Here is a 15,152-nt window from a genome sequence, read left to right as displayed (position 1 = left end):
TGCACTGGCAATGAATACTTGCATAATATTGAAGATCATTGAAACGGTGAGAAATAAAGAACGCATCAAATGAAGAAGCAAATACAAGTTATAATGGTGCAGTAGCCAGCGCGTCTATGCAGCCCCTCAGTGGCTTTAAGTGTTAGGCTTAGCCGCTACATGTTGGTTTACATTATTTTTCTATTAATTGTCCAGCACTACTTGTAAGGTATCTTTGAGTGCTTTGAAATTAAATGCATTATTATTATTATTACTACTACACTCATCACACTGGTCACTTATAACTATATTCTTCCTTTTTATGAATTAAATGCTCTACCACACAGTCCAGTATGATCCAGTATGATCCAGATCTTCAGTATGAATCACAGTATTTGTGGTTTCGTACCTTGGACTGTCCGAACTTGTACTGCGTGTGATCGATGTCCAGAGATCCCAGCAGCTTCTCCACGGCCTTCCTGCTGTCCACAAACAGGTTGTCTGGAATCGCAGACGGGTTCAAGATACGATACCTGACACGACAATCACCAGTTAGTACAAATACATTAATACATACAGTAGACAATAGTTACAACTATAAAACAGCAGCAGCATCAAAGGCAAGGCACTTTTATTTATATAGAGCATTTCATACACAATGGTAACTCAATGTGCTTTACATAAAACAGAAAAACATGTCATTAACCCAATGCACCCCCCCCCAAAACACACACACACACACACACACACACACTAATAATAAAAACCAAGTACAGAAAAATAGAAAGAGAAATAAAATGCTAGAATAGAGCATTAAATATAAGGTTGCAGCATAAAATAATTAATTAGCTTTAAAATCATTAAAAGGACATAGAGAGAGACATCCATCTGTCCTTCCTCCCTCCCTCCCTTCTGTCCTTCCTTCCTTCCTCCCTCCCTTCCTCCCTCCCTCCCTCTCTCCCTCCCTCCCTCCCTCCCTCCCTCATCATTAAAAGGACATAGAGTGCAAATGAAAGATTAAAATGTAAAGTGCTTTAAAAGAGTTCAATCATAAGCTCAGGAGAAGAGAAATGTTTTTAACCTGGATTTAAAAGTGTTCACAGTTCTGCTGGTAGTCAGCATCAAAGGCCTTTCTGTCCCTGAGTCTCACCTCTGTTTAAACTCTGCGTACAGGATCCGGTTTGGAAAACCCTTTCTGCAAATCCTGATCCCCTCCAGGACTCCGTTACACCTCAGCTGATGCAGGACCAGGAAGGAATCCATCACACCTGAACCACACACACACACACACACACACACAGACACACACACACACACACACACACACACACAGACACACACACACACACACACACTCTTCAGGCATCTTTAAAAAGGTCTCTAAAAGCTTCTCTGTGTCTTGTAGTTCTATTTGTATTCATGTGGTGCCAGTAGTAGTAGTAATAGTAATAATCTGGTATTGTGGTTCAGAGAGGTGTTCCTGGTGTGTGTGCAGGTGTGATGAGAGGCCGATGTTACCTGGAGTCTTGCTCTCGTTGGGGATGATGCAGCGGACAAAGTGCGGCTGAGTGCTGCGGAGGTTCGCCATCAGCTTGTTTAGATTCTCCTAAATATCACAAACAGGAAGCAGCAGTGTGTCATGTGATGAATGTCTCTGGTATCGTTTCTGGTATTTTCATTTTTTAAATTGATAATCAGCCTAGTACCTACCAAAAACTAGCAGTAATCTTAAAGCAGACTGGAGCTGCTCTGCTCACAGACAAAAAGAAGTATTCAGAACTTTAACCTCAGTAAAAAAGTAAAAAAACAAAATAAGAAGAAGCAACACTATAAAAACACTATTTTGAAAGTGAAAGTACAGGAATCATCTTTAAATGTAAACTTTTCCAGACTAGTGTTAATCAGAAGCCATAATATATTTTACTGTATTCATGGTTTAAAATGTTGGAAGCATCTTTTATCTAGTTTTTATTTTAAATGTGTAGTTTTACTGTCTTATGATCAGCATGTCAGTCATCTGTTAAGCTCCTTGCATCATACTAAAGAGTGCTGCATCAAAATAGAAAGTTCTCACTGGGTTCTTTGGGAGGAACTGGATGTACTGGTGTGATCAGGATTTAAAGGTCTGATGTGTTTTAGTGCCATCTAGTGGTGAGGTTGAATATTGCAGTTAACTGAATACTGTCTAAACCAGGGGTGTCAAACATGCGGCCCGCGGGCCAGAACTGGCCCACTGAGAGGAGCAATCCGGCCCACTTTCTTTCCTGTTCTTTTCCTTCCTTCCTCCCTTTCTTCCTTCTGTCTTTCCTTCCTTTTTTCCTTTCATTGTTCCTTCCTTCCATCCGTCCTTCCTACTTTCCTTTTTTCCCTTCCTTCTGTCATTCCTTCAATCCTTGCTTCCTTTGTTATCTCCTTCCTACCTTCCTTCCTTCCTTCCTTCCGTCCTTAATTTCTTCCTTCCTTGCTTCCTTCCTACCTTCCTTCCTACCTTCCTTCCTTAATTTCTTCCTTCCTTCTGTATGTCTGTCTGTCCTTCCTACCTTTCTTCCCTCCTTCCTTTTGCCGGTCTTTCCTTCCTTCCCTTCTTGTTTCCTTCCTTCCTTCCTTCCTTCCTTCCTTCCTTCATTCCTTCTTTCCTTCCATCTTTTTAATGATCCGGCCCACATGAGATCAAATTAGTCTGTATGTGGCCCTTGAATGAAAATGAGTTTGACTCCTCTGCTATAAACTGTTCCATAAAGGGCCGAGTGGCTGCAGGTTTCTGTTCTAACAAATCAGCTGTGTGGAGACTGAGATCAGCTGATTAATTGAGTCCAGTCTGGTGATCTGCTGATTGGTTGGAATGAAAACCTGAAGCCACGTGAACCTTTATGGACCGTTTGGACACTAGGAGACACTAGCAGAACCAAAACTCATGACAAACACAGAAGTCCCTCTCTAGAGTCAGCGTTAGGTTTGTCCATTCTGGGCTACTGTACATGGTGATCTAAGATGGTCAATGTCATCTTTATTTATATAGCACATTTAAAACCAAAGTGCTTTACAGTAAAATAAGCAGAGACAATAAAACAAACAGTAAAAACTAAATAATATAGAGAAATATAAATAGATAGATAAAGACCCAATAAAGGCGGCTGTACTGTGGGGTTTTAAGCAGTGTTTAAAAGTAAAGAGGCTGTTCTCAGTCTGCACAGTAAGAGGTGATGCGTTCCACAGAGTGGGCTCGATCTCCTCTGGTTTTTAAGAGGGATCAGCCCATTCAGAGACTTAAAAAACAGACTGCACCCTTAACTCACCTTGTGTAACTGTGAAACTGTCTGGAAGGAAGCTGCTTTCCTCTTCCTCTGTTTGGATTCATACTTCGGGTCAGAAGCTGAAACACAAACACTCACTCATCTCATAGCTCTGGGTCTTTATTCCCTGCATGATGTTTTTAACCTCTGTGTGAAGTTACCCATCTCTGCGCTGATGTAGTTCTCAAACAGTCCAGCCATCAGTTTGTTGGAGGATTTCTGGAACAAAGTGACCACCGTCTCGTTCAGAGGATCTCTGTTCTTATCCAGCCAGCCTGTGATGTTATACGGCACCTACAGAGGAAACACTCATCATCACCATCATCATGTCTTTATAAGGACTTATTGTGTGATACATGGACACTTGTGCTTCCTAGTGTCTCTGAAAGTAGAACAGAAGGTAGAGCCTTCAGTTGGGTCGGGGGGGCAGAGACCCTCTCTACTTTAACCCTCCTGTTGTCCTCAGGTCAAGGAAGGATAAGAGAGAGGAAGGAAGGAAGGAAGGAAGGAAGGAAATAAAGGAGTAAGGGAGGAAGGAAGTAAGGAAAGAAAGAAAGAAAGAAAGAAAGGAAGGGAGGGAGGAAAGGAGTAAGGAGGGAAGAAAGGAAGGAAGTAGCTAAGAGGCTTTTCATGTCCTCCATTCCTCACTGAGACTGCAGGTAAATAATCTCCAACCATAAAAGCTAACGCTAACACTAACGCTAACCCTGGATCTCAGGTAGTTCTTGCTCCAGTCAAAAATCATTGAAACATATTGTGCATCACTTCTTAGGATTCATCTGTTCACTTCAACATGAGCTGCAAAAGCAAATGAGCTCAAACAGCCTGATGGTGTGTTACTTGTCTCCCAACACAAACAGGAATGTGTAAAAACAAATGTATGGTCTAATTTAATTGCTGAGTTATAATATGGGGGACATATATATGAGGTGGAGCTGCTACTCACCACTCCAGCGTAGTGAACCACCTCAAAGTGAGTCTCATATTTGCGTTTCTTTTCCAGACGCGGCCGCTGGAAGTTAGGCGACTTCCCCTGATGATGGTCGTACAGTTTGGCTTTAAAGCTCTGGTCCGTGGCCTTGGGGAACATACACTCCTCCTCCATGATGGACAGGATACCCATAGGCTGCACACACACACACACACACACACACACACACACACACACACACACACACACACACACACACACAGATAATGCACTATAATACTCATATTTATTTATTTATTTTGCACTATTATCACACAGCCTCAGCACATTAATGAGGACCTTGGTTTTTATTGATTTAGTATACTGTTCTCTCTCGTCTCCTCTCTTCTTGTCTCCTCTCGTCCTTATTACAGATTTCAATTGTTACATTCCTGTTTATGTTGCATGTGTATATGTGTATATGTGTGATGTCTTTACATGTATGAAGCTGCTTGGACCCTAAATTTCCCCTAGAGGGTCAATAAAGTTCCTATCTATCTATCTATCCATCCATCCATCAGAGTTTACACACACAGTAAACCTGCAGTAACTGATGTTTTATCCACTAGTTTTAACACTGATATATACACATGGCTGCTTATTTCCACATCGAGCAGTAACTGATCAACATTATCACTCAGCTGGTGAGTGTAAGTCCAACATTAATACACCAATCCCTGGTTTCAGAAAACTACATCTACTAGACTTGACACTAACTGAACATGACTTTTATTACTGTGTTGTCTCCTCTATTTGTCTTCTTTTTTATTTATTCACTAGAGACTACAGATGCAAAAAATGCTAAAATCCAGCAAGTTTACAGAGATGTTTAAATATCAATGTTCATCAATGTGCACTGTCCAAAAATAAAGTATTATTATTATCCTCACACCCTCAGTCATAAAACAACACACACCCTTTCTATGAGGTCGATGCAGGCCTGCAGGTCCAAGCCAAAGTCTATGAAGGTCCACTCGATGCCCTCGGCTTTGTACTCCTCCTGCTCCAGGATGAACATGTGATGGTTGAAATACTGCTGCAGCTTCTCGTTGGTGTAGTTGATGCACAGCTGCTCAAAGCTATTGAACTGCAGAGAGAGAGAGACAGAGAGAGAGAGAGAGAGAGAGAGAGAGAGAGAGAGAGAGAGAGAGAGAGAGAGAGAGAGAGAGAGAGAGAGAGAGAGACAGAGAGACAGAGACACACAGAGAGAGAGAGAGAGAGAGAGAGAGTCAGAGACAGAGAGAGAGAGAGAGACAGAGACAGAGACAGAGACAGAGAGAGAGAGAGAGACAGAGACAGAGACAGAGACAGAGACAGAGACAGAGACACAGAGAGACAGAGAGAGAGAGAGAGAGACAGAGACAGAGACAGAGACACAGAGAGAGAGAGAGAGAGAGAGAGAGAGACAGAGACAGAGAGAGACAGAGAGAGACAGAGAGAGACAGAGACAGAGAGAGACAGAGAGAGAGAGTTAGGTGAGGTATGATCATTAAAGGTGGAGATCAGGTGTGTTAGTGTTTTTACCTCAAAGATCTCAAAGCCAGCGATGTCGAGGACTCCGATGAAGTACTGACGAGGCAGAGCTGTGTACAGAGACGTGTTGATACGACTCACCAGCCACTTAAACATCCGGTCATACGTAGCTTTAGCCAGAGCTGCTACTGCATAGATCACCTGCACACACACACACACACACACACACACACACACACACACACACACACGCACAAGCACGTACGCACACACACACACACACACACACACAGCAGCCAATCAGCTTCATTGACAGTTTGTATTAAGCCCCCTGTCGTTCTCCCGGGTCAAATTGACCCCATCTGTTTTGACTGTTCCTTCCTCCCCTTCCTCCTTCTTTCCTTCCTTCCCTCCCTTCCTTCTCTCCTGTCTTTCTTTCCTTTGCTTCCTCCCTTCCTCTTTTCCTTTCTCCCTCCCTCCTACTTTCCTTCCTTATTTCCTCTGTCCTTCCTTCCTTCCTTCCTCCCTTCCATCCTTCTTCCTCCCTCCCTCCTTTCCTTCCTTCATTCCTTCCTCCCTTCCATCCTTGACTCGAGGAGGGTTAATCATCTCACGACAGAAGTAAAGGATCTGAATACTCCCTCCATCATTGATGAAGGAATACATAAAGCTGGGTTGATAGATAGATAGAATGAATGATTGATAGATAGAATGAATGATAGATAGATTGATAGATAGATAGATGTGTTACCTGTTCTACAGTCTGTCCTTTAATGATGAACTCATGTCCGACTTTGACGCGAGGGTTCAGCAGACCTTTCATCAGCTCTGCAGAGTTGATGCCCATCAGGTAGGCTGCTTTATCCACACCTGAACACACACACACACACACACACACACACACACACACATCATATATACACTCAATACTTAATACTCATTGATCCCTGCTTCCATTACAATCATCAATAAGACTTTATAAACAGTGTGAGGTGCATTACTGTCATGTTGATGCTGCTAGGATTGTTCTAATCCCCTCACTGTTACCTTGTACAGACATTTAGATATCACCATTAAAATTCAATTTATCATCTAGCCCCCCACACACACACACACACACACACACACACACACACACACACACACACACACACACACACACACACACACACACACACACACACACACACACTCCTTCCTTTAGTAGACAGATGGTGATGTTGTAACAACTCATGGCGTCTCACTCTCAGTGCCGTCGGCTTCGGCCTGCTCCTCTCTCTGCCTCTTCTTAAACTTCATGTTGCCAAAGTGCATGATGGCTCCCACGATCTTATAACAGCCATACTTCTCCTCTGGTGTGAAGCCCAGTGTGTCCATGGCGTGCTACACACACACACACACAGTTAGAAACAGGAGGCAGTCACAGATGAAGCAGTCAGCACATTGCAGAGTGTTTCTTACATCGGTGAGTTTCAGTTCCTCGTCGTCTTTGATGCTGTCCACCGTGGTCACACCCTGAGAGCAGAAGTGGTAGTCGTAGGGGTTTGTAGAGACCAGCAGCAGGTCTGAAACACAGGACAGGGTCATGAACAGAGACCAGCAGCATGTCTGAAACACAGGACAGGGTCATGAAGAACAGAGACCAGCAGCATGTCTGAAACACAGGACAGGGTCATGAACAGAGACCAGCAGCAGGTCTGAAACACAGGACAGGGTCATGAAGAACAGAGACCAGCAGCATGTCTGAAACACAGGACAGGGTCATGAAGAACAGAGACCAGCAGCATGTCTGAAACACAGGACAGGGTCATGAACAGAGACCAGCAGCATGTGGACAGGGTCATGAAGAACAGAGACCAGCAGCAGGTCTGAAACACAGGACAGGGTCATGAACAGAGACCAGCAGCATGTCTGAAACACAGGACAGGGTCATGAACAGAGACCAGCAGCATGTCTGAAACACAGGACAGGGTCATGAACAGAGACCAGCAGCAGGTCTGAAACACAGGACAGGGTCATGAACAGAGACCAGCAGCAGGTCTGAAACACAGGACAGGGTCATGAACCGGATCACATGATACATTTCAACATTTTACATTTGTCCTTTTCCAAAGTTATTAAACATACAAACAGTAAGAACCGTGAAAGTCTAACCCAAACCCATTTAATAACCTTTCTAGTTCTAATTAACAACATTTATCTGACAACTTTAATTGATTCTCAGATTAAACTTTGATATGAAATAAAACCATCTTCTAAATTACACTTTTATAACGCTTTGTGTTTCAGATTGAATCAGCAGTTCAACTTCACATTAAATCAGTGTTGTTGTGTCTCCTCGTCATCACTGTTCATTCCTTCAAACTTCATTTAAAATACATAAAACCCAAGTAAGTACGTACAAGTACAATATTTCACAGAAAAGAAAAGATGAGAGAAAATAAGTGTATCATCATCTCAGTCCTTCTAAATGAACTGTGTGACTCTTATAAAGTCCTGAAGATTAAATATCATAATAAAATGCTAAATATATTTATTATAGTCAAAGCCTGATTTTCTGTAAAACTAGTACTTTCACTTTTCATACTTCTGAGTACTTATTTTAACATTTCTATTAAATTACAACTCCTAGTTATCATAATTAACACAAATGTTATAATACCCAAAAACTGTTTGAAATAAAAAAATCAATATATTTTTACATTTTCTCTCATGACTTTAGGACAAAGTCACAAGTCTGTCTCTCTTACCCGTTCCTCTTTAGAAGCAGCATTAGTTGATTTCTTGCAGTAGCTAACCGTTACTAACCTGCTAACCGTTGCTAACCGGCTAACCTGCAAACCGTTGCTAACCGGCTAACCTGCAAACCGTTGCTAGCCTGCTAACCTGCAAACCGTTGCTAGCCTGCTAACCTGCTAACCGGCTAACCTGCAAACCGCTGCTAACCGGCTAACCTGCAAACCGTTGCTAGCCTGCTAACCGTTGCTAACCTGCTAACGCTAACGGTTTTTCTTTTCTTTTTTTTCCTAAACTATTTTGTCAGTGAATATTTTTACATTTTAATTGCTTCACCTTCACATTAAAACTCACCGTGATTTTACTTCAGCAGGAAGAGCAGCAGTAGTGTGACTGCTCCAGGTTTATCCATAGGGTTTAACTCTCTTGGTTAACTGTCTGTATCTGGATCAGCTGCTGCTTTGACAGGCTTTTACAGTCTGTGTCTCTGGGTCAACGGTTATTTATCTAAATACATTTTTTTTTTAAATGAATTAATTGTATTATTAAAATCAAACCCACATAAATTATTATTATTTTATTTCACTGTTTAGGTAGCCGGGGTTACACTCCAGACTATTATCTATACTAGGGATGAGCATTTTAATACATTTTCTTGATCGGGAAAATTAACGATCAATTACTGGAGGCCTGTAAAAGCAGCTGAGCCAAACCTCTTCACATATCAATCCATAGAGCACTCAAACACAATTGAGCCTCTTTTAGAAACACTTAAAAAAAAAACAACAATCAAATCTAATAACAGAATATTACTCCGGACTGTCAGTTTTTGCCAAAATATAACGTTAAAGGACTCCAAAATGCTCCCAGAGGAACCGAGACAGAAACACAGAGATAGTGTTACTTCATAATTCAGCTTATTTAACTAGAGCCTCATAAAACCACCAGAGTGACTCACCTAAAGGCTGCAGTGCTGACTGTCCACTGCTAACTAAGTAAAGTAACTCCAGCCTACTGATTCTTGTTGATTAGCATGTTAGCATGTTAGCATACTCAGGGTCCGTTGGTGACAGTTAAAGTAGCCAGATGCAGAGGCTTTGTGGTGCTATCCTGGGCTATGATCCTGGGCTATGGTCCTGGGCCGCCTAGCCAAGCTGCAGGTTTACAATGAACTCCTTCATTTTTAGTTTGAAGAGATCCCTCCCATGCCAAACTTCGCCTTGACCTCTCCTTGTTTACGTTTGATATCAGCTGGCAGGTAGCTGAGCCGTTTGCTCTGTCAGATATCGCCCCCCGGTGGTCAGATGTGTTATTGCTGCCACAGTGAAATTCATTGTATTGCTTCAAGACTCACACTACGCAACACAACTATTTGAAACCAGCGTTTCATTGATAAAACATCTATGTTGATCAATTATTGATCATTGATTAATCATGACCATCCCTAATCTATACATGTAAAATAATTAAAGTTGTGCTTAGATAATATTAGTGGAGATAAAAATGTGGCTGGGATCACCTTGTAGCTCTGGCTTGTGATTGGACATGATCTGGTAGTAGATGTGGTAGCTCCTCTCTCCTGGCTGCTGGAACACCACTCTGGACTTTTCTAGAAGGTCTAATAAAAACACAACAACAATTAAACTACAGGACTATAAATCACAACCAACCAAACTAAAATATGAACTATATACTTGAACGTATCAAATGTGTCGAGCATTGCTTAAACGTTGCTGTTTTATTACGAAAGCTACTTTAAAACCAGGCTGGACTGATCTTTACACACAAACACAACTCACAGATATCGATGTCAGCAGACGCCAACTTTCCTGTCGGTCCAAAATGAATTCTGATGAACTTTCCCTGAGACACACAAACACAGATACACACTCATTATAACCAGTTATAGTTTTATAGTAGTTGTATTTAGAAGTTACATTCACTTTGACTAGTTTTAATAAGTTTGTGGACAGAAAAGGTCAGGTGACACAAGTGACGTAATGTATTATTTTGCATTGTAAACTTCAAGTTCTTTGATTGTTGCTTTCATAAAGGGAAATTAGTCATTATTTCTGTCCACAAGAGTATTAAGGCTAACAACCCATTAAACAAGCATCCTCTAACCCAGTAGTCCCCAAGAGGTCACATGATAAATCTGAGGGGGTCATGAGATATTAAGAGACATTCTTTAAATTATATATAACTGCCCAGACCTCAAAAGTTATTCAAATAAACTCTACTGTCATGCCATAAAATGACCAAAAATAGAGACGATATGCCAAAAGCACCAAAACGAACAGACCTGGTTAGTCATGATTATACTTTAATACACTCACAAATCGAGAGGAGTTGTCGTTACGGATGGTTTTGGCATTTCCAAACGCCTCCATGGCTGGATTAGCTTCAATGATCTGATCCTCTAAAGAACCCTGAAAACACAGAGAAGAAGAGTCAGTCTGCAGTGAAATGTCTTTACCAGGCGAGGACAGAGGTGGACTCACATTTGACATGGTTTTTGGTATTAAATATTTTTATGTGTGTGTTTATTGATGGCCTGTTGGCATTTAATCCTTAATGAAGCTTTATCCTTGAGGTTTTACGTTAGCGTCTGCTTCCCGCTAAGCCCAAAAAATAAGCCATCACTGTTTACTCGAACAAAACAAGGGTCTACTGTATATGACGGCTCAAATTTAACCCAAACTATATTTTTGTATCACTTGAGTCACTTCAGGAAAAGTTCACAATTTCAGGCGAGAAGAATATAAATGGGTCGAATCTATCTAAGTCTACATTTACACTTTAAAAAGCCTTAAAATGAATTGAGTATCTGTGTCCATGTTAACATTTTAGGCAATTTCCAAAGTTCCTAAAGACACTAACCTCTGAATAAAGTTTGTAATCATATTGAACTAAACCAACAAAGATGTGACATGTTGAAGACTTACTCCTTTTTTCACAGTTTCACCCAGAGCAGCGACGATGGCGAAGTACTGGATCACCCTCTTAGTGTTGACGGTCTTTCCTGCCCCTGACTCACCGCTAATGTGACAAAATAACAGAAGAGTTTAAATTGAGGTCAAATGAAAGAGGTTTTCCTCTCTGTAATCATTCCTCCTGTTCATACTGACTATTACAACCTTCAAATGTGCTTCCAGTGTTCATGTAAAGTCTCTGATCAGCTTCTATTGAGCTTCATCAGTGTGAGTTAGTCATATCAGTGATATCTGACACATTTACAGTCTGTTTAGCATCAGATTCCCTCTTAGTGTTTCCTGTTTCTCTGTGGTGGAAGTATAGTAACAAAAAGACTTTGATACTAAAAACACTGTAACACTGAAACATAGAAGATGAAGATTTGACTCATTCAGACTCTGAAGCTTCATATTAGCTTCAGATCAACTTTTAAATCCATGTTTCCACAGAAGGAGGGCCGTGGGTTTCTGACTTACGTGATCAGCATTGACTGGTTTTCACGGTCTGTGGAGGAAAATAAAAACCATCAGCAGAGGACCGACTGGTAGCAGAACTCAAAACTTGCCACACAGTAAAAGTATTTCCCAAAATGTCAGAGTGCTGTTTTTCCTTACCCACTTTGTACGTTAAATGTTCTGCCTACTCTGCAATCACATTCCCATCTAGTCTAACTAAGCTGATCTAAGCCAACTCTAATGTCTCTGCAGTTTATTATACTCAGCCTCATGTACTATTAATGCATTCAATAAGCTAAACCTCTTCCCTGGAGTTGTCTGTGCTTTCTGGTCTCACAGGTAATCTGGGCCTGGAGACGTCCGGATGACGGATTCCAGTCCTGGACCTTCAATGTGCTTCTCTCTCCTCTCCTTCCTCTTTCTCCTCTCCTTCCTCTCTCTGCTCTCCTTCCTCTCCTACTCTTCCTCTCTCTCCTCTCCTTCCTCTCCTCTCCTTCCTCTCTCTCCTCTCTACTCCAACCGGTCCAGGCAGTTGTTCTCCCACTCTGAGTCTGGTTCTGAGGGTTCTTCCTGTTAAAAGATGTTCTCCCACTCTGAGTCTGGTTCTGAGGGTTCTTCCTGTTAAAAGATGTTCTCCCACTCTGAGTCTGGTTCTGAGGGTTCTTCCTGTTAAAAGATGTTCTCCCACTCTGAGTCTGGTTCTGAGGGTTCTTCCTGTTAAAAGATGTTCTCCCACTCTGAGTCTGGTTCTGAGGGTTCTTCCTGTTAAAGGGAGTTTTTTCTCTCCACTGTCACCAAGTGCTGCTCATGTGGGAATGTTGGGTCTCTTTAAATGAAACCTGAAGAGTTCGGTTTAGACCTGCTCTATGTGGAAAGAGCCTTCACATGACTCGTTGTGATTTGGTGTTATAAAAATAAAGATTGATTGAGACCTTTGTAGATCTCCCTTCATGTCCTTTGAAGGATGCAGCCTCTGAACTGAGACACAGCTTCTGTAGGGTTAATGTGTTTTAGAGGTCAGAGGTTAAAGCTGACTCACTCTGCAGCAGGTCATAGTAGGCGTTGTCAGCGATGGCGTAGATGTGAGGCGGCATGTCTGAGCGACGTCGCCCTTTATACGCCGTCACCACCTCAGGAGTGTAGACCGGCAGCCATTTGTACGGATTGACTGTCACACAGAACAGACCAGAGTAGGTCTGACAGACAGAGACAGTTAGAAATGTTAGAAAGAAAGAGAGAGGGGTAAGACTTATTATAGAAGAAGGAAACAGGAAGAATGAGTGAGACACTCACATAGATCATCCACATGCTATATCTCCTCTTCAGGTTGAAGAGGACCGACGCCTCGTTGAGGTGAGTCAGCATCGCCATGTCCTCCATCATGTCAAACTTGGGAGGGTTCATCGGCTGGAGATCGTTTTCCTTTACCACCAGGAACTGAAACATGGGAAACTTTATTTAGCTTCTTCCATGATCTCTGGTGTTGATGAGCGTTTAGATTTAAGCTGATTTTAACATCTAACAGTGAATACGTGGAAGCATTAATTGGGATATTTTGTGTGGACACTTGTCGATTAATGAGGTAAAATCTTGATTCATTTTATTTTCCAAAGTAGAGTATAATATAAAGTAGATTACAGTATAATTTATATTTATGAAGAATGATGGTGTGTTCATGTTTGGTACAATGTGTTGTGATTATATGTACATTTGATGATTACAGTCAAAACAATGTATTGATGAGTCTTAATGTCTTCACTGCCTGCATGTCAACATTTACTTATTTTGTATTTACCACTCCATCATTGACTTGAATGAATGAATGGATGGATGGAGCATCTTTGGCTAGTCCTCTTTTTTAAAATATCCAGATACAATATCAATATATTTAACCAGAGTCTATTTAAATATAAATAAATATCATATTGTCTAGTATGTGCTCTTCTATATCAATAACCTGCACACATATTCAGACTGTAGAAAGGAAGGAAATAAAATCCACATGTTGAATCCCAGCTGCTACATAACCTCTATTACTATAACTCCAGTGACTTATAATTTCACTGACTAAATCATAAATAGATAATAATAATAATAATAATAATGATAAAAGCAAACCCTCTAATTGAGTAACTGAGTGACTGACCCGTCCATCTTTGGTCTCCACAGTGGTTTTGTCTCCATTCAGCTCTCTGACTTCCACTTCAGTGTACGCTTCAACATCATCGGCCATCCAAACACGCTTCGTACCTGAAAGTAAAACAATTAAAACATTTATTATTTAACATAGACTGTATGTACACATATATACAGAAGACAGAGATAGCCACAAAGCAAAGCACACATCTGAAACATCTGAATACAGATTATGGTTTTATATTTAAATATGTATTTCGTACCATCGAAGGCCTGCGCTTTGGCAGCCAGCTGCTCCATGTTGGTGAGGCGAAGGAAAGGAGCAGATTCTCCTAACTCCTTCATGTCCAGGAAACGAGGCATCTGAGCACAACAGCACATGGAAACGGTCATTATTTAAAGGTGAAGTCTGAAGCATTTGGTGTTCTTCAAACTGATGAGCACAGTTTTCATAAAGTCCATCCAGAAATGATGATCCTACTTCCTAAGCTGCAGAAGCCTCGAAGAACCATGAAGAACAATGTTAGAGAACACTCTGTGAGACTTTAAGAACATGGCTGAAGACCAATGCTGATACAACTGTGAAGACCTTTAACTACTTGAGAAGCAAACATTAAAAAAAACAGCCAAGCAGGAAAAGATATAATATATTAATTTCTCCCTTTTTGGTTGACATGAGTCACAGATGCTGTATTCATGTCATATCAGAGATGTAGTAATCAAGACTGGGAAACTGAATTTATTTATATCCAACTTTATCTGAGTAGGGACTCAGATGCAAACTCATACTTGGTGATAAAACAGCAACAATCATTTTATCGATGCTAAAGGTCTGTACACAGAAGATCAATCAGTGAAGCAGAAACTGGTCAAACATCACTGAAGGCTCACAAAGTGTCGACACAACAAGACAGACTGTCAGAGGGAAGACAATGAGACACAGGTGCAGCTCATTAGGGTGAGGCAGGTAATCACACAGGCAGGAAACACATGAGGGCAGGAAGTGAAAGACTGTCAAAATAAAACAGGAAACATGACAAGAGACACTAGGAGAAACAAAAGGTGACTTAACTAACAGACATTATCAAAGCACAGTATTTTAAACTGGACAATTTAGTCATCATACAATCTGCTTTT

The 15,152-nt window shown here is 41.2% G+C and overlaps 1 protein-coding gene across 1 annotated transcript in view; it reads right to left on the bottom strand.

Annotated features, from left to right (window-relative positions):
- Window positions 1-14,378, bottom strand: part of LOC128357752 (myosin-7B-like) — a 31,744-nt gene extending 17,366 nt beyond the window's left edge. Inside the window, exons 1-20 of the mRNA XM_053318121.1 lie at window positions 14,279-14,378; window positions 14,026-14,129; window positions 13,173-13,316; window positions 12,919-13,075; window positions 11,901-11,928; window positions 11,397-11,490; window positions 10,788-10,880; window positions 10,251-10,314; window positions 9,971-10,069; window positions 7,177-7,280; window positions 6,960-7,098; window positions 6,467-6,585; window positions 5,767-5,916; window positions 5,159-5,329; window positions 4,219-4,398; window positions 3,434-3,566; window positions 3,276-3,352; window positions 1,498-1,585; window positions 1,130-1,247; window positions 389-512 (exon numbers count right to left, since the gene is read on the bottom strand). Of these exons, the coding sequence (XP_053174096.1) occupies window positions 389-512; window positions 1,130-1,247; window positions 1,498-1,585; window positions 3,276-3,352; window positions 3,434-3,566; window positions 4,219-4,398; window positions 5,159-5,329; window positions 5,767-5,916; window positions 6,467-6,585; window positions 6,960-7,098; window positions 7,177-7,280; window positions 9,971-10,069; window positions 10,251-10,314; window positions 10,788-10,880; window positions 11,397-11,490; window positions 11,901-11,928; window positions 12,919-13,075; window positions 13,173-13,316; window positions 14,026-14,129; window positions 14,279-14,378 (2,286 nt within the window). The remainder of the gene's footprint in view (window positions 1-388; window positions 513-1,129; window positions 1,248-1,497; window positions 1,586-3,275; window positions 3,353-3,433; window positions 3,567-4,218; window positions 4,399-5,158; window positions 5,330-5,766; window positions 5,917-6,466; window positions 6,586-6,959; window positions 7,099-7,176; window positions 7,281-9,970; window positions 10,070-10,250; window positions 10,315-10,787; window positions 10,881-11,396; window positions 11,491-11,900; window positions 11,929-12,918; window positions 13,076-13,172; window positions 13,317-14,025; window positions 14,130-14,278) is intronic.
- Between the last annotated feature and the right edge of the window lie 774 nt (window positions 14,379-15,152).

Source organism: Scomber japonicus, chromosome 4 (assembly GCF_027409825.1).
Source record: "Scomber japonicus isolate fScoJap1 chromosome 4, fScoJap1.pri, whole genome shotgun sequence".
NCBI classification, from domain to species: domain Eukaryota; kingdom Metazoa; phylum Chordata; class Actinopteri; order Scombriformes; family Scombridae; genus Scomber; species Scomber japonicus.
Note: the sequence above shows the minus strand (reverse complement) of the source record. Positions and strands in the feature narration are given on the sequence as shown.